We start from the raw sequence: 26,592 nt of genomic DNA on the forward strand, positions 1-26,592 counted from the left end.
GGCAGCATTCTCCTTGTAATAAATCTACGTCTACTACAGGTTTAGTGCGAAGCTGAAATAGTGAAACAGTGGAATAGCACAATAGAGAAATAGCTTAACACTAAAATAATATAATGGCTTCGTCACAAGGGCTTTGCGGATTCACAGGCTCTGATCCATCCCATAGCAAACAAAACATCTTCTGTAATTTTGTTTTAATTAACACAGCAGAGCAAAACAAGTTTCATTTTCAAGCAGTGTTTCATTTCCAGTTCAGTTAAAAAGCCAAATTTCTGTCTCTGGTCCCTCTTGTCTTTCTTATTGATAAAGAGCCAAGAAGCAACAATAAAATCATAGAGCAAAGTAAGCTCAACAGAGACTTGGCAGATGTACGGTTGCCAAGCATTTCTATGCTTCTTCTTACATCTCTACTAACAAAGAAAAGATTCCCAGTTTGCAAAAAGTCCACCTTGTTAATGTCTGTAGTCTAGTATTGGCCAAATTAGAGAATTACTAGTTCAACATTTTATTCCTCTTTCCTACTTTGAGATAAGTAAGAGAGTTAATTACACTGGCTGCAATGATCTTTGATAAGGTTGTCAGTCTCTTTTCCTTCTCTGGCAGAATATTGTAGCCCACTGGCACCAAAAGATTTCCTAATATGAATCCTCAACTGCTCTTATGATTCAATTTGAAATGCCTGTGCAGGGAATCTAATTATAAACAGAATTTAAAAAGCAACATTTTTTTTAAAGTAGCAAATAATAGAAGCACACTACTATGCAATACCCAGATCATATCAAGAGGGCTAAATGAGTCTAAGCCAGGGGTCTTCAAACTTGGCCCTTTTATGACTTGTGGACTTCAACTCCCAGAATTCCTCAGCCAGGCACGCTGGCTGAGGAATTCTGGGAGTTGAAGTCCATAAGTCATAAAAGGGCCAAGTTTGAAGACCCCTGGTCTAAGCAATACATAATAAGAACAATATAAACAAACAGAAGGGGCTTCATAGGAAGACACTGAAGACAGATGGCAAGATGAAGGAACCATTCATACATGGTACATTGGGGGGGGGGGAGTTTGACATCAAACTAAATATTACTGCTGATGCCTTCTTCCTCTTTCCTTACTTAATGTTAACTTTGTATTTTTTTTTCATTTTTTTCCCAAAAATTAGCATTGCAGATAGCTAATCCTTCAGAATCCCTATATATGTGCAAAAAGACAAAGCAGAACATATGTGACATCATCACACAAGGCATCATTTTGACATCAGTCTGTGCACTCTGCTGTGGGAAAAAAGCTCCTATGGTATTGGTATAGATAAAACTGGATGCATTCACTTTGCCAACTGCAAAAGTGAGGTGTTCTCTACTCTCAACACTAGGGTTCCAATCCATATTATAATTGCCATTATCCCTTAATGAAGAAGAAGGTATATGCCAGCCATGTCTTTAAATCAGTATAATTTTTCAGGAACTTACAGGATAAAGTCTTTGCGTAGAGGAAAATAGCACAGACAATGCATAAACATTCATGTTTCAGTTTCTAGCCTTATGTCTGGACTGCAGAATTTATTCACTTGTTGGATTTAAAAAAAACAACAAAAAACCTCACTACTATCCTGTGATACTTGGCAATATGGAAAACAAAAGTGCCACATACTAGGCTAACTTTTAATTTGTTAATGAACATTTCATTATCTTTGAGAGGTGTGGCCCTCAAAATGTTGAACTAATTGTAGGCTAATGAGCCATTAAAATTCTTCCTCATCCCCAAATTAAAGAATTAATCCTAAATTTATATCAATAGCATAATCTTAATCAGCAGCATCCAGTTGCAAGACACTGCATAATGATACACATATAATATATCTTCTTTTACTATTCTAACCAACATAATTATTTCTTCTATATATATCCAGAATGCCATAGGGAGCTTTCAAAGTTGGAAAAGAGTGAGGAGGGGGAGTGATAAATTTTATACATTTTTATCATTAATAATTTGTCCAATAATTCAGCTTAACTTGATTATTTTACATTATAGCCATAAAACAAGTACACTTCATCATGGCCATATTTCAATTTTTTGACTTATTGTATTCTATTACACTAAGTTATTTAAATTATTCTCTTCTCATGCACTAAATTATTCTGAAATAATTTTATGCCATTTGTTTTTTTAAAAATAACTTTGTTTCATTCTGCTGTCTAAAAGAACTGTTTCTTAAAATAGCAAGAACATCTTGATTGCTTTATTGAAGATCTGTCTTTTAACATTGTTGTCAAATAAGACAGAATATAATTTTAAAATCCAAAATAGTCTACTTAGTTTGCTAAAATGGGTGTTTATTGGCTGTATCCCTAAAATAATAATTAAAAAAACCTGGGCAAATTATGCTATTTGCTCTCCAATTGTGCAAACTACACATTGGTCATTGCTGTATTAAAACAGTACAGTTCAGAAAGAATTGTTGCTTAGCCAGCCTTCAATAAAACTTCTTGGTTGTATCCGTCTATTTGCCCTTACTCTATAAAGCTTTGGAAGGCAGAAATAAATACCGTATTTTCTGGTGTATAAGGCGACTTTCTAAACCATGAAAATCTTCTCAAAAGTCGGGTGTCGTCTTATACGCCCAGTTGTCTTATACACCGGAAAATACAGTAGTCTTATACGGCGAGTATAGCCCAAACTCTATATTTTAACTGGAAAAGTCGGGGGTCATCTTATACACCCAGTCGTCTTATACGCCGGAAAATATGGTACTGGTTTCTGAAGAACAAGACTGTACAATCTAAGTAAAAGCGCGTATAAGACAAACACTTGACAGGCTGGGGAAAAATAGAGACAGTCTAGTGCAGGGATAGGCAACCTTGGCTCTTTTATGACTCGTGGACTTCAACTCCCAGAATTCCTGAGCCAGCTATGAAGTCCACGAGTCATAAAAGAGCCAAGGTTGCCTACCCCTGGTCTAAAGTCTTAATTCATGAAAAAAAAAATTGGGAAGGAAAGTGGCATCCAAGCCAAAAGAACTGTTTAGTTCATATGGAATGTAAGAAAAGGAGAATTTCTCTAAAGTAGTGCTACCCAAACCTGAGTAAAATACCCCAAATTGGGTAAAAGTAGTTTTTCTTTGGGTAACATCATGCAAACTCATCACCCAATCACAACAGGGACACTTCAATAAGGACTTTCTGATCAGCAGTTTCAAATCACGAATGAAAAGTTTTGGGAAGCTTTGCTGTAAAGACATATAGCTCTGCCCCTGGGAGCTCTTTAAGAACCTTTTGCTCGGTGAGAGAAAGTGAATAGCCAGGAGTTCATAGGGGTCAGTATTAACATAGAAAAAAAAAAAAGAGGCTTAAGATGGGAACTAGCAGAAATTTCAGTGGATAGAAAAAAAGGAAAAAAAGTGAAGGGAAAAAAAAAGAAGTTGTTTTAAATGGAAATGAAAGGCTGATAATGGGTGGAGATTTTTCTGACTGATTTGAGTGCCCAAAGTAGGTGGATTGACCTGAAACAGATAGTCCTTGAGTTACAACCATTCTGTCAAGCCCTCCGGGCTCGACATGGATGGGTGGGTGGGGGCCAAGGACAGCATGCGGGGCAGAGAGGATAGCCGGTGGTCGGCCCCCGCAAGTCTACTTGCTGCTGTATATGTAAGGCGCTGGGACGCAGACGCTCCCAGCGCTGATTTTGATAGCAGACTACCAATGTGAACTGCATTCCAGAGGTTCCTGAAGTAAAACCAACTGCCATCTGTGAACTTGACGGTTCTGTGTCTTCTTGCCAGGGGTGTGGTGAGGATCTGACACATTCATTTAGTGAAGTTACAATGGCAAGTTATGAGTGAAATAAAATGACTTATGATCAGTTTTCGCTTGATGGTCCTCATCGCATCCCCATGGTCACATGATCAAAATTCGGGCCCTTGGCAACTGGCATGCATTTATGACAGTTGCACTGTCCCAGGGTCCTGTGGTCACCATTTGAAGCCTTCCCAGCTGGCTTCTGACAAGCAAAGTCAATGGGAGAAACCAGATTCACTTAATAACATTATGATTCACTTAACAGCTGTGATGATTTGCTTAACAACTGCGGCAAAAAAGATTGTAAAATGGGACCCAAATCACTTCACAACTTTCTTGCTTAGCAATGGAAATGTTGAGGTTGATTGTGGTCATAAGGTAAAGACTGCCTATATCGCCAAATATTAAATAGTTTTTCCAAATACCGGAAAGGATTTCTATTTATTTGTTGTATAATCCCCTCTACCTTATTCCTGAGCAGTTATGGAATAGAATTCTCCAAGCTGTAGGATGGAAGGAATCAAGATTAAATAGAAGACTTGTTCCAGATGAATAGAACATAATCAGGATGGCTTGGGAAACAGAACTCCTCTCAATAGGAGAAAATAAAGCATAGAATGAACTATGCATGCTGAGGTCATCAAGAGATGTGTGAAAGAACTGAGCCCCCTGAGATATCTAAGAATGAGGCTATTGAGATGTCATCAATGTTCACACCAAGACTTGGTCACCAGGAAAACAGATTAATATAGATATAGCAGAGGTGCTTGGTTCCTATCAAAAGATTGTGTGATGACGTCAGAGGAGACAAAATGAAGGCGTTCGTTGGAGCCTCTCCAAGCTGCATCACATGCACGGAGAACAGAGTTTCTAAAAATAACTTTGTAAATATGATCCAAAAGGAACAAGAAAGGAGAAACTTGATTAACCCAAACATGAAAGCAGCTATGAAAGTTGTTCTAGTTTCAAGTAGGATAGTTTATAAACGTCTTCCATAAATAAATAACCACTAAGGAAGAAAAGGATCCTCCGTGGAAAGATTAAATGCCTGTTAACTCCACAGAATAAATGAACTGCCTCCATAACAGCCTCGTGATGATTTAAATTATAGCTCCCAATGCAATCCTGTTGGAATGAACGTTTAGTGTCAAGATGAATATAATGATGAACCATAATTACACTAAAGCTTGATTGAGACTTGTCCACAACTGCACACTGGCATTAACACATACCTAGGCAGCAAAGGGTTTGATGGGTAAGCATAGGTTGCAATGGTTGCAGATGGGTCGATGCGCATACCTCCCAAATCTCAACTATGTGGAGATATGTATCCTACATGCTCATCGGTGGTTCTGACTTCCTGTTGGAAGGTGGGCAGAAGGCAAGGCACATTCAAACAACGTTAACATTGTATAAATGCAACAGCTATGCAACCGTCTTTGAATGATAGATGCATATGTTCCCTGATTTGCAGTAACACAGAAGTCTAACCCAAGCTTAAAAGAAGGCAGATTTTGCCTGTGACAAGAAAAACACAAGGAAGAAGTTGTATCTACAGACGTTCAAATTCTCTAAGACACCATTCTGATACTGAGAATGTGAGGAATTTTTATTACTTTTTAAACCTCATGCGCAAGAACATTAATCTAAAAAGTGTTAGATTAATATTCAACCCCTTACCACCTTTTTTAAAAAACAAAACAAAACATACCTTGTCCTTCTGGAGTTTCACCAAAGGGATTCACCTCCACTTGAGTGGCATCAATTTGTAGGAAAAGATTGTATAACTTCTTTATTTGATCTGCTGCCTGAAGTTGAAAACATAAGGCATAACAACGTAAACAGAAAATCATAGGAAGGGAGTAAAGAAAAAGAAAATAATCCTAACATACCACTAAACCTATTAGTATTTTGTCCATTGGTAAGAGAGGTTAAAATGTTAACATACTTTTACTAAGTGGAAGTGCTTTATATGTCTTCAGATTGATGGCTGATGCCTTAGCCCAGTGGCGGCGAACCTACGGCATGGGTGCCAGAGGCGGCACTCAGAGCCCTCTCTGTGGGCACGCGCGCCGTTGCCCCAGTCCTAGGCCTTCAGCTGGGTTTTATGAAGCCTTTTCACTTTAGGCCTCCACCGCCGTGTGCAAAAAAAAAAAAAAGTTCAATCAGTCAATTTCAACTTCTTGTAAAAAAAAAAGATCTTGCAAAGTTGGAATTGATTGATTGAACTTTTTAATCCCACCCAGTCTGCCATTACCACTGCAGCTGTGCCCACCAATGGGCCACACCCACCCAATTGGGCACACCCAGCCAATGGGCCACACCCACTCGGCACTCGACGATGCATAAATGGGTTTTGGGTTGCAGTTTGGGCACTCAGTCTCTAAAAGGTTCGCCATCACTGCCTTAGCCTCTTCCTCCCTCAAGTAAAAAAAAATGACTGCTGGTTCAAAACCTTGTCAAATATTGCATAAAGACTCCCTCTTCACAGTGCACTAAATAGGGCCTTGCAGGAAGAAAGAACAGCATCATTAATTCAAACAAACTTAATTTAAGCACAATGAACCAAGTTTGAGAGTTCATAATGAATACATTATGCTGGTATGGAAGTTAAAGTGATTACCTTAATGAGACTAAATTCAGAAACTGTGAAGCAATATGCAGCTGACAAATGTAGATTAGTTGCTGAATTTGTTTAGAAAATATTTAAACCTGCCCTTCCTACATCAAAATGTGACTTCTGCGGCAGAAACAACAGTTGAAAAATGGGGTTATTTGCTCTCAAAATCTGGCTTAATTCATTGTGCTTAATTTTATTGATGATGAGTGACCAGGATTAAACTTCCCAGAGTATTTTTCTGTCTGTATTATCTTTCTTGCCAGAGAAAATCCCCCAACAAATAGAGGGCATCATTAAAAATGTTCTACAAATAAGATAACAAGGAAAGTAACAAATATTTAATACATAAAGCAGAGATGGCCCATCATCCCCCAACATCAGAATTGTGCCCCCACCACAGCACACAACATAAATCACTCCAATATTGCATCAAAATTTTTGGGGGGAAGTTTAGGATACTTCATATGAAGAAGAAAGTGTAATACACTTCTTATGAATTGGTGATTTAATTTTCCTTGTTGTTAAAAGCAATTCCTTTATTTCTTCTCCTGACTCCCAAGAGTGTACTGATGATTCTTCTTTTTCCTATTTGACTTTTAAAGCAACTTTGTGATGTAAAGTTAATCTGATGGAAAGTGATAGGCCCAGAGAGGAAGAATGTACATCTGAGTTACTTTCACCTCAAAACAATGAGGCTAAATACATCACTGGTTTACTAGTCACCAATGATGTCGTGGACATTAACCAATAGGTTCCCAGGATTCATAATAAGGTATACTCTTACCAATTTCAGAAGCCTGAAAGAAAATGTATACTTCTTTTTGCACACAAGTTTGTTTGCTTCACAGGAGGGGCAGTACCAGTATCCTTCCTTTGTAAAGTTTGAGTGGACCCTCTATAGCAGACATGTCAAACTTGCGATGTCACATGACGTCGCGAGACGTATCAGGACTATTTTGTCATTGCCGACAATGGGGTGGGCGTGGCTTCTGGATGACGTGTCTGGCCCGCGAGCCGGCAGTTTGAAACCCTGCTCTACAGTCTCTCCAAAACTTTCCACCAACCTTTATAACTGCTGATGTGATAAAGGGAGGATATTTAAAATAATATTCTAATAATTATTTTAAAAATAGACATTTAAATTTAGTTTTGTCTTCCTCTTTATGGTGGGGGAAACATAAGAAGAAAGAAAGAAAGAAAGAAAGAAAGAAAGAAAGAAAGAAAGAAAGAAAGAAAGAAGGAAGGAAGGAAGGAAGGAAGGAAGGAAGGAAGGAAGGAAGGAAGGAAGGAAGGAAGGAAGGAAGGGCTTTCATTCAAAGGAGATTGAGGACCTCTGCTTTAAGACTGTTCCGTTTTAAACAAAACAAAACACAACAGATTAACATGCCTTTCTAAGACATAGTTTCCATTTAGTGCAAGACTATTTTGAGTGGATTCTTTAACTAGAGACCCTTTCAGCTGATGGTCAGTTCAGACTGCTTATTTGAAAGGAGTGGTAAGCCAACAGCAGACACTTTAATGGATATCTGAAGTTTCTCATTTTGATTTTCCATGACAATCCAAAGCAATGCTACATCAGGCCATTGTTGGCAAATTAAAATGACACCTATATTGGCTACTTGGGTGATGAAAATGGTAGCTGTTTGGAGCACTGAGCTTTAAAAAAAAGAGGACTAAGAGGCAAGGTCAGCAGTAGGCAGGGCCAGGAATAGTTGCTGAGATCAGTACATTATTATTATTCCACAATTTAAGTCATATTCCAGTGGGATTTATTATTCCCACTGGTATAAGCAATTTTATGCAAATACAAATGTGCAGAGTTCAGCTGTCAACTTTTTTCCAGAATGCATTTAATCTGAATTAACAGTTCCACTTAACAAGTAAAATAAAACCTAGTGCTATGCGTTTGAATCTGACATAGTTACCATAAAGGAAACTTAAAGTACATATCTCCGTACCGATGCTTGAAAAGAAATTCAATAATCATGCATTATTTTAAAAGATTGTTAAATAACCATCCTCACCAAAGAGACAACTAAAAGGCTATCAAGCATTATGAAAATTTATTTACAGCTTGTTAGACATTAGATTTTAACCGTAGTACCACAATTCTTCTAGTATCTACCTACTGGGGAATATAAATGATTATCGTAAGACCAAATTAAATAGACCTTTGATTACACTGATGTAGCCATTATGTTTCTATGCTTCAGTAAATCACACTGCAAAGGTTATAGCACATGGGAAGAAATGTATTAGCTGTTGTTTTGTTAAGCAGTTCATGCATTGTGCTAATAATGACATGAAAAGCTAAAAAGATGTAATAATAATTCTCTCTCATTAATTATACTGCTAAAACTTCAAATGGGTGTTAATCATCTTAATGTTTATGCATTTGTTAATTGCACAGTTGGGATGGAAATTAATTAAAAGTGATATTTTAAAAATTCAAAGATTTTATAAAAGTGGCATTTTGATGATATGGGAATGTCTGTAGAAAAACAGTTTATCAACTCTTTCTTCCCAGAGCAGTAAAAAAGATCAAGCTTGTTGCAAAATGTGAGTTGGATGGTCATATAAATATGTTTAATAAATACACCTGTGGGAGTCGGGTGGCCATATAAATGTGTTTAATAAAAATAAATAAACTCAAACAGTGATTTGCATGAGTTTCATATCCTGAGAATAAATCTTAAAGCAGTGAAATGTATATAGAAAATCTAAATTTGTTTGTTTTTTATGCACGTGTCATCTGTATCATTAGATGAACATGAATGGAAAGAAATTCAGGATAGATAAAAAAAATTAATTATAGAAGCTGTACTACAAACAATAATAATATTACCCATATAAGGAGCTTTAAATGGACATCAAAATTTTCACAGGATGTAAAAATATTAAGATGTAAATGGTTACTAGTAAAATGGGCTTTTATTTATTTATTTATTTATTTATTTATTTATTTATTTATTTATTTATTTATTTATTTATTTATTTATTTATGAGACTTATGTACCGCTTTAAGTGCAAGCACTCTCTAAGTGGTGTACACCAGTAAACAATGTATATATATATTTACATTGCCCCCAACAATAAAGAGGCAAGTGTGTCTCTCACATAAATTACTAGGAATGTAACTAATGTAGCATTCAGTTCCAGTTATTTTCATTGGTACCTGCTTGGTCATTATGGAAACAAGATGCTGATCTAGACAGGATTTTAATTGTACAGAGTAGCAAAAAGATTAACAGTACATTCAACAACCAAGTAGTGTTTTTAATACTGCCTATAACTTTTCACATGAATTTGCTTAAGTAGAAGAAATGTAACATTTTCTTTAGCATCCAGCCGACAATCAGGTGCAGTAGTACAGTAATAGATAACTCTGTATCATCAAATAGAATACAATATATCTACAGTATTTGTTATCTAATCATCCCTTGACGAAATATTCAGTGGATCACTATGAAGATTCAGTTTTGTCTTCATCATAAAATTTCCCCAGGTATAATCATCAAAAAATACCTATTCACTTATATACATTATCCATGGTCTCATTATCCTAAGGTTTAGATTAGTGTTGCTCAACTACAAAGACTTTAAGAGTTGTAGACTTCAACTCTCCAAATTCTGGTCACTGAAGCCCCTACTTCTTAAAATTGTTGAGATTGAGAAACACTGGTTTGCGAGTATCTATGATGATAAATAGAGGTCAGATCTCTATAAACATGTAAGAGCATACATGGTTTTATCCCTATTGTTTCTTAATGTATGCCTCTACAAAATGACAGATAGGCTTTTATGCATGTATAAGAAGATATATTTAAGAGTTAGAGTAAGGTGTAATTGCTTGTACTCCTCTCTTCCCCAATCAGCAAGGCCATGAATGTGGTTTTCTGGGCTCATTCTTTCAAATAACTCAGTTGGGTCATGTGGTTCATGTCACTGTCTCAACTCTTTTCTAATCTCAATAAAGAAGTCTTTTGATTATTTTGTTGAATGCTAGTGCTATTTTAGACAATATAGGTCATTCTGATGACCAACTAGTATTTGGGATTGTGGTCATCTTCTTTCTCCTGAAGCTTTCTACCACAGCCTGAACCACGTGATGAGGAAGTGATATGGAGTCTTTTCTTAACTGAACTTCTGATTTAAACCAGACCAGACTAAACCATATCATTCCTACCTAGATTCACCTCTTTCTTTACATGGAAACAAATTGGTTCCATTTTATGCTTGCAAAGCACTTCAAGGTTCTGGAAAAGTCCTTTTGAAAATGTCAACAAGCACTTTAAAAAGCTGTCTGTAAAAAAAACAGCAAGCATTCCCACTATACAGTGAAAAATCTATTTCCCACACCAAGGAAGAAAAAGAATTAAGGTCCAAGAATAGATTCTTGGAGTTTAATTGATAGTTGTCATTGTTGCTATCACTGATTTATAATATATTTTATTTTTCCTGAAAGCTTAAATCAAATAACAAGATATTATAATGAAACAAAGACCATCAACACCCTGAATACAATTCATACATAACTAGAAATATCCTAAAGTTGGATTGAGCAAAACAATTCACTGACATCTAACGCTATCTAATGAAATGAAATTCAATTGTGAAAAAAGTAAGGTTCTACAGTTTGGCAAGAAAAATCAAATGCCCAGGTATAGTATAGGGGGTACCTTGCTCAATAGTAGCAACTGTGAAAGGGATCTCTGAGTCCTAGTAGACAACCACTTAAATATGAGTCAGCAGTGTGCTACAGCTGCCAAAAAAGCCAACACAGTCCTAGGCTGCATTAACAGAGGGATAGAATCAAGATCACGTGAAGTGTTAATACCACTTTACAATGCCTTGGTAAGGCCACACTTGAAATACTGCATTCAGTTTTGGTCACCACAATGTAAAAACGATATTGAGACCCTAGCAAGAGTACAGAGAAGAGCAACAAAGATGATCAGGGGATTGGAGGCTAAAACATATAAGGAACTGTTGCTGGAATTGGGTATGTCTAGTTTAATGAAGAGAAGAAATAGAGGAGACATGATAGCAGTATTCCAGTATTTGAGGGGCTGCTACAAAGAAGAGGGAGTCAAGCTATTCTCCAAAGCACCTGAAGGTAGGACAAGAAGCAACGGATGGAAACCAACCAACCAAAGAAGCAACCTAGAACTAAGGAGAAATTTCCTGACTGTTAGAACAATTAATCGGTGGAACAACCTGCCTCCAAAAGCTGTGAATGCTCCAACACTGCAAGTTTTTAAGAAGAGACTGGGCAGCCATTTGTCTGAAATGGTATAGGGCAGGGATGTCAAACTCGCCATGTCACGTGATGCAACATATCACAATTTTTTTTCCATAGCCGGCTGTGAGGTGGGCGCCGCTTCCGTATGATGAAACTGGCCCGCGGACCGGCAGTTTGACACCCCTAGCATAGGGTTTCCTGTCTGAGCAGGGATTAGACTAGATGACCTCCAAGGTCTCTTCCTACTACTACTACTACTACTTACTACTTCTTCTTCTTCTTCTTCTTCTTCTTCTTCTTCTTCTTCTTCTTCTTCTTCTTCTTCTTCTTCTTCTTCTTCTTCTTCTTCTTCTTCTTATTATTATTATTATTATTATTATTACTATTATTATTATTATTATTATTATTCAGCATAGTTAAAAGCTAATTCCTGAAAATATTACCTGTTGCTGCAAAGGCCCCTTGAATCCCAAATTTTCTGCCAGCCGTACTGCTTGAGTATCTTTTATTCCTTCAAAAATATCTATTTCTTCCTGTTACAACAAAGGGCACAAATAAAAATATTCAGCTGGAAAACAAATGTATAACTTCAATGGTTAAAAAAAATCCTTAACATATTTTGCAAATTAGCAATTAAAATTTGGCAAGTTGCCAAAATTCCAAGAATGCAGCTACAGGGTATGTTATAATTACCACACTCTCCATGAAAAGAGTCCCTCTGAAAATCGTGAAATTCTTCAGGGTGGCATGCTGACAAGGCAATCTGACACCAGTTTTCACTTTTAATTACTGTACAGATGGCATTGATGAATACATATTCTGCTAATTTTTATGACCAATTTAGACAAGGAACCAAAGCAATGTTTGTTAATGCCCAACAATATTCTTCTTCATGGTTCAGTTCAAATATGCATTATTATTATTGTTGTTGCTGCTATTTAAAGAACGTTATGTGTTCACCAAATTATAGACCAGTTCCATGTTAAGCTTTGTTACTCTCTCATTAAGCATTCTTTCATATAGTAGCCATTCCCCACTCCTATAATTTGAAATAATAGCAGACTGTCGTGTGAAAAGAAAAGGAATTTTGAGTAACCAATTTGTAAAATATAATGTTTATCCGCTGAGTGAATAGCGAACAATTTATAAATCAATAGAATCAGATGCTTTTGCTATTGTATGGTATTTGAAAGTACTATACCTCCATCAGACTACAGCACTAAACAAAGAAATTAAGACTCTTGACATCACAGATATCTAAATGGAGATGAATTTAAATAATCCATATTTCCTTTATAGTGTTACAGTCTATGATAAGCTGTATTCTCTGACTTTATAAACTGGCTCCCATATTTTAAAGAGTGCTTTTTGAGGCTACAAGTTTAAACCTATTTATCTGACTATAATTCCCATGATATACAATTAGACTTTTCTTCAACAGACATGTACTGCAAAAAAAGAATAAACTAACCAAGTCAGTATTTATTAGCTTGCAGAATTTACTCATTAGCAGAAGTCATTTACTTCTGTTATAAACTTTTCCAAAGTTATGTCCCACTTTGTACTACATTCAAATACGTTCGATCTACATGTAGTAAAATAACACTTCGAAAATGCTCATGTTCCATTCTGCTATAAATGTAGAGCGTGAATAAATATGTGGACCTCTTTTTTTTTTAAGATCTGCTATTCCATAAATTGGGTTGCCACCACACCTCCCTTCAGTACAATATTATTGTTCATACCTCCCCTTAAAAACTGAGCGATCACTGAAAACAATGCAATGAAACTTTGGGAAAGGTGGATTTATTCTAACAACATAACTAAAAGGCTTTTCACACCTCCTCTGGACTCCATCTGCACCTCCCCTAGGGAGGTACAGCTCACAGTTTGGGAAGTAAGCAGTAGCAAGATTTCTGCAAAGTAAGAATTTTTAATGGGAGATAAAGATGAATAGATTCATAGAGCGTGGGAACATCTGTACAAGCTCTAGCATAGGAGAATGATTACACCATTGTTCAAATAATATAAACCATGTACTTGGAAGTACAGATAGTCCTTTAATTCAGCTCCAAAATTTTTGTTGCTAAACAAGACAGTTGTTAAGTGAATTTTGATCCATTTTATGAACTTTCTGGCCACTGTTAAGTGAATCATTGCAGTTGTTAAGTTAGTAACATGGTTGTTAAGTGAATCTGGCTTCCCCATTGACTTTGTTTGTCAGAAGGTTGTAAATGGTGATCACATGACCCCGGGACACTGCAAACATCATAAATATGAATCAATTGCCAAATGTCTGAATTTTGATTATGTGACTATGAGGATACTGCAACGGTTGTAAATGTGAAAAATGGTCACAAATCACTTTTTTTCAGTGCCATTGTAACTTCAAACAGTTACTAAATGAACTGTTATAGGTTAAAGACTACTATATATAATTCACATAATTTGGGTGATAATGTCATGATGCACAGCAGTTATTGATGATCACATCCTGTTCGGGTTAAATATGTATCAAAATCTATAGGAATTTATTTATTATTTTATTCCAGCGGCTCCCAACCTTTTTTATATCCTGCACCTCTAAAACGGTTCTGATATATTCTCACATCCCTTACAAAAGTTCAAAATAACAGCAACGAATTATGCATATAAATTATAACTTTGAAAACCCAAGTTTTTGCACCCCCTGGAATATCATCTCGCATCTCTGGTTGGGAACCCGTTTTATTCATTAGATTTGTGTGCTGCCCATCTCATCTAACGAGGACTTTGGACTGCTTACAAACACTAAAATTAAATATTAAAAATCATTAGTTCCCCTTCTGGATGTTCTATATGCATTCTATATAAATGCATAAAGAACATCTGGAACATCTGATGAATGCTTTACAGATATGTTAAATCTTCTATATATAGTCACATCAACCCATATTTGATTATTACCTTGAAAATAAGTTCTGGAGTTTTAGCCGCTACTTCTTCTATATCAACCCCACCTTGTGGGCTCCCAACAAGAACAGGTCCATTGCAAGCTCGATCCATTAATATTGCAAAATATGTTTCTCTGGAAATGTTTAGAGCTTCCGCCACCATAACCTAAAATATGTAATTTGACAATATATTATTAGTATGCCTTGGCCAACAATACCCAACAGTCTTTGCATTTTATTGGCTATATAAGAAATAAAGTCTTCCAAATGAGGAAAAGTATCTACCATATGTAATAAACAAATGCCAGAGTTCAACCCACATTCTGGAATCCTTCAGTGATGTGTTATAAAATCAATTATTTCATTAACATTTGAGTACCTTATTATATTATCATCATGTATTTATATTATACCTTTCCATTTCAGCCTAGGGCAATCTGTGAGAGATGTGTCTATGGACGGGGGTTGGTGTGATGGACTACAGTGAAGGAGCAGTTTCCCAGAAAAGAGGGAGAACATTCCAGAAAGGCAGTGGGGGAGACAAGAGGCAGCACAGCACAGAGCTGGATAAGAGACGGGAAGAAAGTAAGGATAGCCTCTCCCTAGATCTCCCATAGTATATCCTTTAGGGCAGGAGTCCTCAATAATCTTGGCAACTTTAAGACTTATGGACTTCAACTTCCACAATTCTTTAGACAACTGCCAAGGCTGAGGACCCCTGCTTTAGGGTGAGAATAGTAGTAGCAAGATTCTGTTATTGTATGTAAGCAAATAAAGAACTGAACTCTACATGGATTGTTCCTGGGCTTGTCCTGGGAATCATCCACAATACAGATTATCCCCTATGGTGAAAACAGTGGCCCAATTTTGGGGAATTAGTGGGTATAAGAGGCTAATGCCCCTTAACTGCAGCAACCTCCATTAAATATGTGAAAAATAGAATCAAACAATTTCTAACTAATTATTCTAGGGCTGTACATTTCATGAGGGCAGCAGATTGTCTTCTTCTTCTTCTTCTTCTTTAGGCCTGAGGGTCACCCTTGCAAAACAGATTAGACTAAAGCACATCCACACCTATAATACAGCCCAACCATTTCACACTAAATGCACACAATACTTGCAGCACTGTTACAATTGTTACATATACATCAAGTCATTGGAATCTCATTTAGTACGTGAAAGAATTAATCCGAAATAATGCTTGTCAATAATTTCAGTAGTATATTAAGCAAACAACAAACATAATTCACACACTATAAACACTATGCGAAATTACGAATTGTGCCTTATCTTACGGTAATTCTTAAGATGGAGCAGCTATACTAACCAGAATAGGATAGCATCTTAAAGGCATGCCAGCTTTAATAACCTCAGTAAGATATTTATAACATGGGATGGTCTTCCTTATTCAGCCTTCTGACAGTAATAGATATTAAATGATATCTTTATTGCAATTCTATATTATCTGTTCTAGGGAAATGCTTTGGGCATAGAGAGAAAAAGATAAACACGGAGAAAACAAAATACATACAGAATAGTGCCAATAAAGAAAAATGATTGCAGGAAGGGAAAGGGAGAGATGGGTGGGGAAGATAGGTTATGCTCAGCTTGAATTCAAGCATGGTGGCAGCAACAAGAAGCAAAAAAATTGCTGGGCCACATTTGAACTGAAACATGGCAAATATATATATATACATGAGAGTTTGGTGTAGTGGTTAAGACATCAGGCTATAATGGCTTCACAAGGCTATCCAGAATTTATCCAAAATTTGGAACTAGAGGTTCCAGATTTCAGCTGGAAATCCAAGCCTGGTTGGAACATGTCTGCCCAAATCCTAAAACACGATGTACCCAAAACAAGGTTTGGTTTTCATTTCATGCCCACCTCTAACCATATCATCTGGTAAAGCAATACTGACATTTAATATGAAATTCACCTTTCATTTAAAAAGTGAAAATTGTCCCTCTGGTCCAGAGAGAAAATATTGAGTGTTAGCTGTCCTGATGAAGACCCAGTGGAATTTCCATCAAAGTTCACTGTGCTTCAATCCAACATTGATGTATTTCTTGTGCTTACTTATCTCATTTAGACTTCCTTCCTTCCTTCCTTCCTTCCTTCCTTCCTTCCTTCCTTCCTTCCTTCCTTCCTTCCTTCCTTCCTTCCTTCCTTCCTTCCTTCCCTTCCTTTCCCTCCCTCATTTTCTCAGATTTACCCACAAGGAACTATAATTTGGCATTCATTGTGACATGTGGGCCATCTTTTATTTGTGATATAATTCCATCTGAACATACAACTAGGATACATGCACATGTTCCTTATAGTTCAATAATGTAGAATTTTATTTTGTCCAATGGAATTTCCAAGGAACTCTAAAAGTCCAATATATTGACAGATTAACCAACTTTTTATTCTGATTTATCCATAGTACAGTAAAAATCTGTAATTATTTCTCTTTGCTATCTCAATATCTGGGTGGTAAAGAATTGGACCTTTAGTCCACACAGATACAGACATGCAGACAAAAGTATATGCCATGGAGATGCAACATGACGTTGCCTGTACTGTATAAAAGTTGAGACATGAAGTCTTCTCTGTATCAAACAGGCAGCAGAAACTTCCAATATAGGCTCACCAATACTCAAGAATATTTACATCTGCATCTTTCTATACATACAGTATACAAATAGTACTCTGGGAAACAATCCATAAACAACAATACATACAGCATAGAAACACATATAGAGATGTCTATAAATGCATCAATATTTAAATACATGTCCCTAAAAGAATATCTCTCCACATACAGTACAAATATGTACCAAAGATGATACCAAGCATAAAGTTATACTCATTTAGAAAAACTTTGCAAATTTTATTTTTTTAAATAAAATTGTTAATACTGCCAGGATTAATAAGACAAAATATTTAAATTTTAAATGAATGGAAAGAATTCACATCCTTATTATCAGAAGCTTCTGTAATATCTTCCACAGAATATTATTACAAGAAACTCTATAATTATTTTTGTTTAAAAATCCATCCATCTAAATCAAACTTCAATAAAGTTAAATTCTTTTATTGCTTAGAGAACAGGGGCAGGTAAATCAACTACGATATACTGAAGCTGTCTTTGAAGATAACCAAGCTCTCCAAATGTCATGATGCCATAGGAGAATTTTATGTAAACCTATAAAATAGTTTGATGGAGCCAGGAGGGAAACTCTGTTTATTTAAGATAGATTGATCTTGCACTAACATTTTTATGTATCACTGCAGGGAAAGAAATGTACTTTCAAAAGCTCATTGGTTGATAAGGAGGACAACTGCGCCGGGGACTATAAACTAGGTTGTGCCACTTCTAACCCAACTTTTTCAAGAAGTCCTGCGATATGGAATTTCACTGGTTTATGAGAGCTCTCTATTGAAAACCCTTATTTCTTCTCATGTAATAAGTAAAATGAACTACGTAACTGTGGCTGTTTGGGAATGAGGGGGAGCGGTACACTATATTTTGTTTTATACGCTAATAAATCTCAGGAATAAACCTCATAGTAGTTTGTGTAACATTTGGTATCTCAGTTTTAAATCTAATATTTTAAAATGACTGCTGTGGTGGTTAATGCTGCTTCCAAAGACACATACAAATGCCACCAGGAGTTGTATTAGGTAGTATTTTAGCACATTTTTGGTCTTGTAGGCTGAAAAGATGAGATTAAACAAGACAAAGAACAATTGTTCCCCATAGATGAATCTATGCAAGAGCAATTAAGATACTCACTTTGACTGAAAGTGAACTGCCCTCCCTGTCTTCTGATTGCCTAGATTTTCTCTTTATGGAAGTGAAAGAAAAAGAGCAGTCCATTTTTACAGAAACTTAGATATATATTTTTTCTTTTGATGACCCTGCAAATAGGGTCGGAGCAACTGATTGGAGCTGAGCATTTACTGGCTGGATGCACTTCCTGATGCCTATGCAGAGTTTACAATGACAATTACTCATTGTGCTCAGAGAGAGAAATATCTGCTGCTATCTAGGATTGAACACAGTCTCCTGATTGTCAGGCGAGAGATCCACCTCTAGGTCACCACACTGCTCTGGAGAAGCTCAGAAAAAAATTGCAAAATTCTGGTGGAAGTCATTGAGCTTGAAGCTTCCTTCCATATGAATTGGAAATTCTGTTTTGGAGATTAATTCTCCATTTGATCAAAATCCTAGAAACAATTGTGTTGGAGTTTGAAGGTATTATTATTTTTTTTAACAAATGAACAAAATCAGATGTATTCATTCCAGCTGGCAGTTTGTCCACCTACAAACTACAGTATAGAATTTGTCCACTTTATGGCAGCATTAAAAGATTACAAGCTTTAATGCATGAGGGTATAACGTTTTGGCTTGCCTGAGATGCTTTGAGTGAAGAGGAATTGGGTCACATATAGCAATAGCAATAGCACTTAGACTTATATACCATTTCACAGTGCTTTACAGCCCTCCCTAAGTGGTTTACAGAGTCAGCCTATTGCCCCCAACAATCTGGGTCCTTATTTTAGCTATCTCAGAAGGATGGAAGGCTGAGTCAACCTTGAGCCGGTGAGAATTGAACTGTCGAACTCCAAGCACCCAGCAGTCAGCAGAAGTAGCCTGCAGTACTGCATTCTAACCACTGCGCCACCATAGCTCATATTATATAAAATATATAATAAGTTAATGTATATAAATCACATAATAATGTCAAAAGTGTACAATCTTATGGGGCTCCATAAGGGGTTGGGCATGCCTGATTTAATGTATCAATATGCTGACATTCTCTGTCTTTTCTCAACTAATAATCAAAATAATCATCATTGATTCCCAAATGACTTGACATGTATATTAATATAACACAAGATTACTTTTCAAATTTAACTTGACCATTGATAAGTCATATTTTAGTTGTAAGTAAAAGAGTAACCTTTTGTGTCAAGATGCTCAAGGCCCTTAAAGTAAGGCCTAGGATAAGCTGGATGGTTTAAAAAGGATGAATGTTGTTTTTAGATATGTAAAATGTTCTTGCATTGTCCTATATTTCAGTATTCCACTGAAATCAATGAACCTTTGCATATAAGCACAGAGAACTGCAATCTGAAATAATGGTTTTAAGTCATTAATTCAGTCATTGCAAAAGTTTACTTAATTATGGTTAAGGCATTTAAATTCTGGTTTTTAATTTCTATCATGGATCACTATTGTATTCTATCTTCTAAGCCAACTTTTAGTGTTTCATGGAAGACAGCTCTATCAAGGCCTGTAAATCAATACTACCTCTCTATAAGAAGGAACAATTCTCCAACCAATATAGTTGCAGGGAAATAATGGAAAAGAGTATATCTCTATCTCTTTCTTACAAGCACCTCAAAAGTACTTAGATTGGCTCTGTGAGAAACATAATGTTTGACTAAGTTAAATTTTGGTTAGATATTTTTATATTTTTACATTCTTGAGCATTCTTAACCTCATCATATCCTGTGAACACAACTGTATCTATCAAGCATCTTTTTACACCTATGTACTTTCAATTCATCATTACTCCAAGAAATTGTTCTTTTCAGACCAATTTAGGGAGATGGTGCTGAAATTTTAAAAACAAACACACTCACACACACAAACCACTGAAAATTGGAACCCTCCTAGGCAAGTCCTGTCTTCTCTGAACATTAGCTCCACAAGAAAAGAAAAGAAAATATCCACAGATTTTTCATAGGTCTCCTGAGTGAGATTTTTTTAACATGACTGTTGTGTAGATCAAACTGGTCACCTTATACATATAAGATGCACATTGTGTCATTTAAGTACTTTGGATCTTAGCAAATACCACCACTGATGACTTATAGAGGATAAATTATTTCTATTCTGCTAGACCACAGAAGAAAACTTAAATAGAATGTGCTTTTTGAGTTGACATTTATAAGCAAGAAGTAAAATATAAAAAGTGAAGAATGTAAATAAGCAATGTGTACTGTTCATTCTCATATGAACACTTATTTGATATAGATCTAGTGAACAATAACATACTGTAATTGACTCAGTAGCTTCCTACTGCACCTGATAATATTTATTCTGATATTCAGGTGGGAGGTTTTCTTACCTTCTTAACTTTAACACCCCCTTTTGGTGTTTGTTTCGTTGTAAGATTATATCCAATCATCTGTTTAGCAAGCTGTCCTACCTCTTTAGGGCTACAAAAAAAGAGGAATCAATTAATAAATTATTATATGAATATTAAAACAATTTTTAAAGAAGCAATATTTTTTTTAAAAAATGTTGCATTTACTAGACTCACTCTTTTGTTAAATGTACACCTCCTTTCAAACCGCTGCTGAACACACCTTTGCCTCTTCCTCCAGCTAAAATCTGAGCCTTCAACACAATTTCTGTTGCTTCTGTTAAGAAGAGAAAAATGTATTTAAGCTACAACCTGGATGAACCAATTTTATTATGTGACAGTTGACTGGAAAAATGCTCCTGCATATTAATGTTAAAAGAACAGCTCTGTGTTTAATTTAAGAGCATACACATGTGAATAACGCAATGCAACTTTAGATTGGCAGTCACGGAGACAATGAATAAAATGGAAAATGGTAAAAAGGGGCTCAGGAGAAATACAGGAAATTATAAGCCACTAAGGTTAACATTTGTCCCAGGAAAATAGTTGAAAACAGTAATTAAAAGAAAAAATAACATGGAGGAACAAACCTTGCTGAAGGAAAAAATCAGCATGGAATTCACCAAAGTAAAACCTGCCTCACCTATCTTGCAGAGTTTACTGAGAGTGTTAACAGGCAGATGAATGGAGATGACACTCAATACATGGATTTTCACAAAGCCTTTGACAAAGATCCTCATTAAAGCTGTTGAAGAAACTCAGGAGCCAGGAGCAGAGGAACTGGCCTTTTATGGATTGCAAGCTACTGTAGTTATTATAAGGCAGAAAGAAAAGAGTAAGAATAAATGGGCAAATTTCTCAGCAGAGAAAATTAGGGAGTGTAATTTTGCAAGGATCTGTACCGAGACCAGTGCTTTTAAACCTGTTCATAAAATAACTTGCCTTAGGGATAAGAGATGAACTAGCCCTTTCAAGAAATTAAAATCCTACTGAGTACTGACACTGTGTGTTCTTCAGATCTCCCCTTGAATCCAGCAGGAGGAGTGAGCTAGACAAGTCTGTAGATAATAGTGAACTATTCAGCCTGGTGCAAGATCCGAAAGGAATCTGATTTACATAGATGAATAGTTACCCAAATGGCAAGCACAATTAATTTTAGAAATGTAATGCAATTTAAGTAACGCAAGTGGAGGAGGAAGAAGGTTAACTTTAAATTCACATTTATGGAATTGGAACCATCTATAACTAACCAGGAACAAGACCATGGAATTATATTAGATAGCCGGACAAAAATGCCAGCTCATCTGTAACAACTCTGGAAAAGCACAAAAATCCATGCTAGGAGTCATTAGGAAAGGAATCTGCCAACATTATAATAATGCCCATAAACTAGGCATTATCAAGGAGAAAAAAAAATAAGCATCCTCACAAACGCTCCAAGTGTTGTAGTAACTATTTCTAATTGTGAACGCCTATTGAATAATAGGAGCAAGACTAACAGATAGTGACCAGGATGATTCCCTCAATACCATTACTAATGACTCACCATGACCAGCCAAGCAACATTTTAATTCTGATTCCATGCTTCGTGTGGAATGCCAAATTTATGGTGATGAAAAAGGAAAGCGGTTTTGAAAACCAGGCACAAAAAATATATATTGACAGTAAAGAACACGAACAGTTTATCAGGTTTGCCTCTTTATGCTTTCCTCTGACAGCAATTAGTAATTCTTGAAAATGGATGACTTACAGTCCAGTTAGAGAGGATGTCACTTGTGCCTTAGATTCACACGATCAGTTTTTAAAATGTCAATCCCTCTGTTTGGAGGGGGGGAGAGAAAGGGGGTGAAAGAGTTTTGTTGAAAGGGGTTAACTATTGCTAGAATTCCAGCTGGCTGAGAGGTCAGTTTCACATTTCATTTTCTAGTTGCAATATTAAGAAAAAAAACATACCTCCTCTGAAGTTATTTGCATTATGAAGATTTTTCATATTCATGCGAATAGCACCACTTTATTTATTTTCTTATCCCACCTTTATTATGTTTTAAAATAACCTAAGGTGGTGGACATATCTAATATTCCTTCCTCCTCCTATTTTCCCCACAACAACAACCCTGTGAACTGAGTTGAGTTGAGAGACAGAGTGACTGTCCAAAAGTCCACCAGCAGATTTCATGCCTGAAGCAGGACTAGAACTCACAGTCTCCTGGTTTTTAACCTGGTGCCTTAACCAAACATGGTCACTGTCCAAAGTTTGGGAACTAATATGAATACAAATTTTAAATATAGTCACATGCTATATAACTTCCACAGCTCTTCTGTTATCTGCTTTGTGTTCTTGCTATCTTATTTTTTCCAGAGAAGAAAAATTGCAGATACAATACTCCAATGTATTTTCCTCCAAAAAAGAGGCCAGGTAAAAGCCCAAATTAGACAAATCAATGCCAATCATTATGCAGAGGAGTGGTCTACAAGAGATATGAATAATCTGGGCACATAAATACAGGGCTGGATTAGATAATTACTCTGCTACAATCTCTACTGTCCATAGAGAAAAGCAAATAATTGCCTAGCCGTGTTGCTCTAAAATAAAATTAATCTCCAGTTACAGAGATATAATAATAATAATAATAATAATAATAATAATAATAATAATAATAACAATAATAATAATAATAATAGGAGGAGGAGGAGGAGGAGGAGGGGGAGGTGTCTTAAGTGCAATCCCAAAACAACTGGAGCACTACTTGAACACCACTGACATTAACAAATTCGCCATTAGTCAATTGTAAAAGGCAGCCTTACTAGGAACTGCTTCCATCCTGAAACAATATCTGTAATACCATCAAACATCCACATCTGCCTATCCCAGGTCCTTGGTAAGGACTCAATAGGTAGACAAAAATGTCAAATCCAGTCTGAACATCTGGCTAAGTGTGCGATGATCCATAATAATAACAACAAAAACAACAACAATAATAATTGAGTTGGAAGGGACCTTGGAGGTGTTCTAGTCCAACTCCCTGCTCAGACAGGAAACCTTATACCAGTTCAGACAAATGACTGTTCAGTCTCTTTTTAAAAACCTCCAGTGTTGGAGCATTCACAACTTCCGGAGGCAGGTTGTTCCACTGATTAATTGTTCTGTCAGGAAGTTTCTCCTTAGTTCTAGGTTGCTTCTCTCCTTGATTAGTTTCCATCAGTTGCCTTCAGGTGGTTTGGAGAATAGCTTGACTCCCTCTTCTTTGTGGCAACCCCTGAGATATTCAATATACAGCTGTCATATTAAAAGTTAAAATTCAGTAATAACTTTTGGAGGCTTCTGAAGGGCTGCAACCATGGCTTTGGAAGTCTGGATACGGTCCCAGGTTGTATACTTGTGCGGTACACGGCTGGAAGCAAAGTGTTTAGGAATCATCAGGAAACAGGATTTAAGCAAAGTGCTTAGAATCATCAGGATTTTAAAGAGATGGGGGATGCCCTGGAGGCATTGAGTTACAGATAGCACATAAAAAATACAGACTGAAAGCAAGAAAGATTATCACCAAGCAAGAAAAAAATCTTTAATCTATTGTACTGTAAATCCATATTACAAAAGAGTACAGTTAAAGTAGAAAAAAGACATTTTTCTTTCCAGATAGCTTACACATGGCATACGCTAAAAAATATCTATTTCCAAGCGTTTACTTTTCATATATATTGCTCTAAGCCACAAACCCTTCTATTTCAACATCTGCCTTGCATTCTAATATACCTCCTATCTCAGTCCTAGATTTTCTAAATAATTCATTATCACCCCCAAGGGTAGAATTCAAGAAAACGCAAATGAACCCTCCCCTGCTCCGAAGATCCAGTTTTAGTTCTGTGTTGTCCAGCATACAAATTATCAGGATGAACGTTCAAATAAATTATGATCCAGGAGATAGTATTAATAACCAAAAATCACTCTGTCCATTGTGACAGAACATTTATTTTGTTACTGTTAATAGCCACTATGAGTATTTAATTATTTTTAACACTTTCAGAGAAGAAATGGTGAACTGAAAATGGCTCTGCAAAAAATAGAGCCAGTGAGTGTGGTAGATTGAACTGCTGGTGAGAGGACCAGCTCTTTGGAATTCCTTTCTGGACAAGGAAAGAACTTGAGTTTGCCCACAAGTGCTCCAGACAATGAGCTCCAGTGGGTTTAAAACTCTGGGAGAGCAGCTAACACCATCTTCACTCACATCAGTTGAGTGAAGTCAGTTCCTTTTCAAAGGGCACCAGATTCACATACTTCCTTTTCTAATCGCTTTCGGAAATTGCTTGTGAGCTGCTTTTCAGCTATTAGGAACCTTTAGATTGACACTGGGTGAGTTTCTTCCAATCATTAGTAAAAGAAGTTTAAATACAAGTTCAAGGACTTTAAAAATTATTTTGAAATAAACAGCAAAAGGTTGATTAGAACTTTGATTTTAGAAAGTTATAAATGGATTAAAGGCCCAGATGGATTTGATTTTTGAATTAATTATAAGAATCTTCCCATGTTTTGAATTCTTTAAAAAATATGAAAGGATGGAACTTTGAAAGTTGGATATTAGAAGGAACTAGAAGGAATTAAAGATTCCAATTAAAGAAAAGAACACTTCAATTTGACTTACAATACAGAGTGGAGCAAAATAGAGCATTAGATATATTAAATTATATTTTTGAACAATAGATCCAGATGTTAAACTTAAGGGCATCTGTCATGATAGACAGTGTTTGGAAGATGTTATGTAAGAGGAACAAGTTTTACTAGAAAGATTGATAGTTATCTAAAAGTGAATTTTAAAATGACAGACTACAAGAACGATATGGAAAAAAGATACTACACTGGGTATACAAATGAAACCATTTGATGTCTTAATAATTAAAAAGGATATACAAATAACAAACTAAAAGAGCAATCTATTTTGGATTTACAAAGGAGATTTGTTAAAGTTTTGAAAAAAATTGTGCAAAGGAACAAAGAAAAAAAATAAGCAAGTTCTAGGACATTATTTGAATGGATTAAAGATCAAGATAAGAATCCTTATCATGTTTTGAATTCTTTAAAAGAAATATGAAAGGATAAGATTTTGAAGGTTGTGCATTAGAAGGAACTAGAAAGAATTAAAGATTACAGATAAAGGAGAAGAACACTTAAATTTCTACTACTAATACAGAATGGAACAAAATGAGACATATTATTATTTTTTCTTCAAAGACCTAGATTATAGAAAGAAGATTATTATAATATAACTTGAGAGATTAAAATATAATTGTAGTCATAACTGTTGTGAATATTAGAAACCATTTCTCTGCATCCTTTTTCTTTCTTTTCTATTTTTCTTTTTATGTCTTTCTGAACATTGTTTTCTTGTTTTTTCCCCCTTTTTTATTTGTTAGTATGATGCCGATCATTATTCTTTGTGCCACAAGCTTTTCAGGCCAAATCAATTATAATTAGAACTTATATACTGATTACTTTTATGTTGGCACCATATAAAGGCGAAAAAGGCTGGGGTTGGAAGAAGCAAACTGAACAGATATTTTTAATTTTATCAAACTTGTCAAAAGAGCACTGAGGCAGCAAAATATCTTACATGCAACCATTATGAAAGAAGTAAATAAATCCATAAGCAAAGGAAGCCTAACTATCTAAAGCAGGGGTATCAAACTGGCGGCCTGCGGGCCAGATGTATCATGTGCAGGCCATGCTCATCCTGGCTCCGCAAAGGCAAAAAACATCACGTGATGCAATCGAGTTTGACACCCGTGATCTGAGGTTAGATTTCCACTCTTAATCAATATAGCAGGGAAAACAGGCTAGGCAGGCTTCCTGCACCTAAAGGGAAATGACATGAA

The 26,592-nt window shown here is 36.0% G+C and overlaps 1 protein-coding gene across 1 annotated transcript in view; it reads right to left on the minus strand.

Annotated features, from left to right (window-relative positions):
* Window positions 1–26,592, minus strand: part of SUCLG2 (succinate-CoA ligase GDP-forming subunit beta) — a 257,487-nt gene that overhangs the window by 90,026 nt on the left and 140,869 nt on the right. Inside the window, exons 3-7 of the mRNA XM_039328642.1 lie at window positions 20,902–21,001; window positions 20,707–20,797; window positions 14,597–14,749; window positions 12,094–12,183; window positions 5,500–5,596 (exon numbers count right to left, since the gene is read on the minus strand). Coding sequence (XP_039184576.1) covers window positions 5,500–5,596; window positions 12,094–12,183; window positions 14,597–14,749; window positions 20,707–20,797; window positions 20,902–21,001 — 531 coding nt within the window. The remainder of the gene's footprint in view (window positions 1–5,499; window positions 5,597–12,093; window positions 12,184–14,596; window positions 14,750–20,706; window positions 20,798–20,901; window positions 21,002–26,592) is intronic.

This window comes from Crotalus tigris, unplaced genomic scaffold (assembly GCF_016545835.1).
Source record: "Crotalus tigris isolate CLP2741 ecotype Arizona unplaced genomic scaffold, ASM1654583v1 scf7180000024383.4638030, whole genome shotgun sequence".
NCBI lineage: Eukaryota > Metazoa > Chordata > Lepidosauria > Squamata > Viperidae > Crotalus > Crotalus tigris.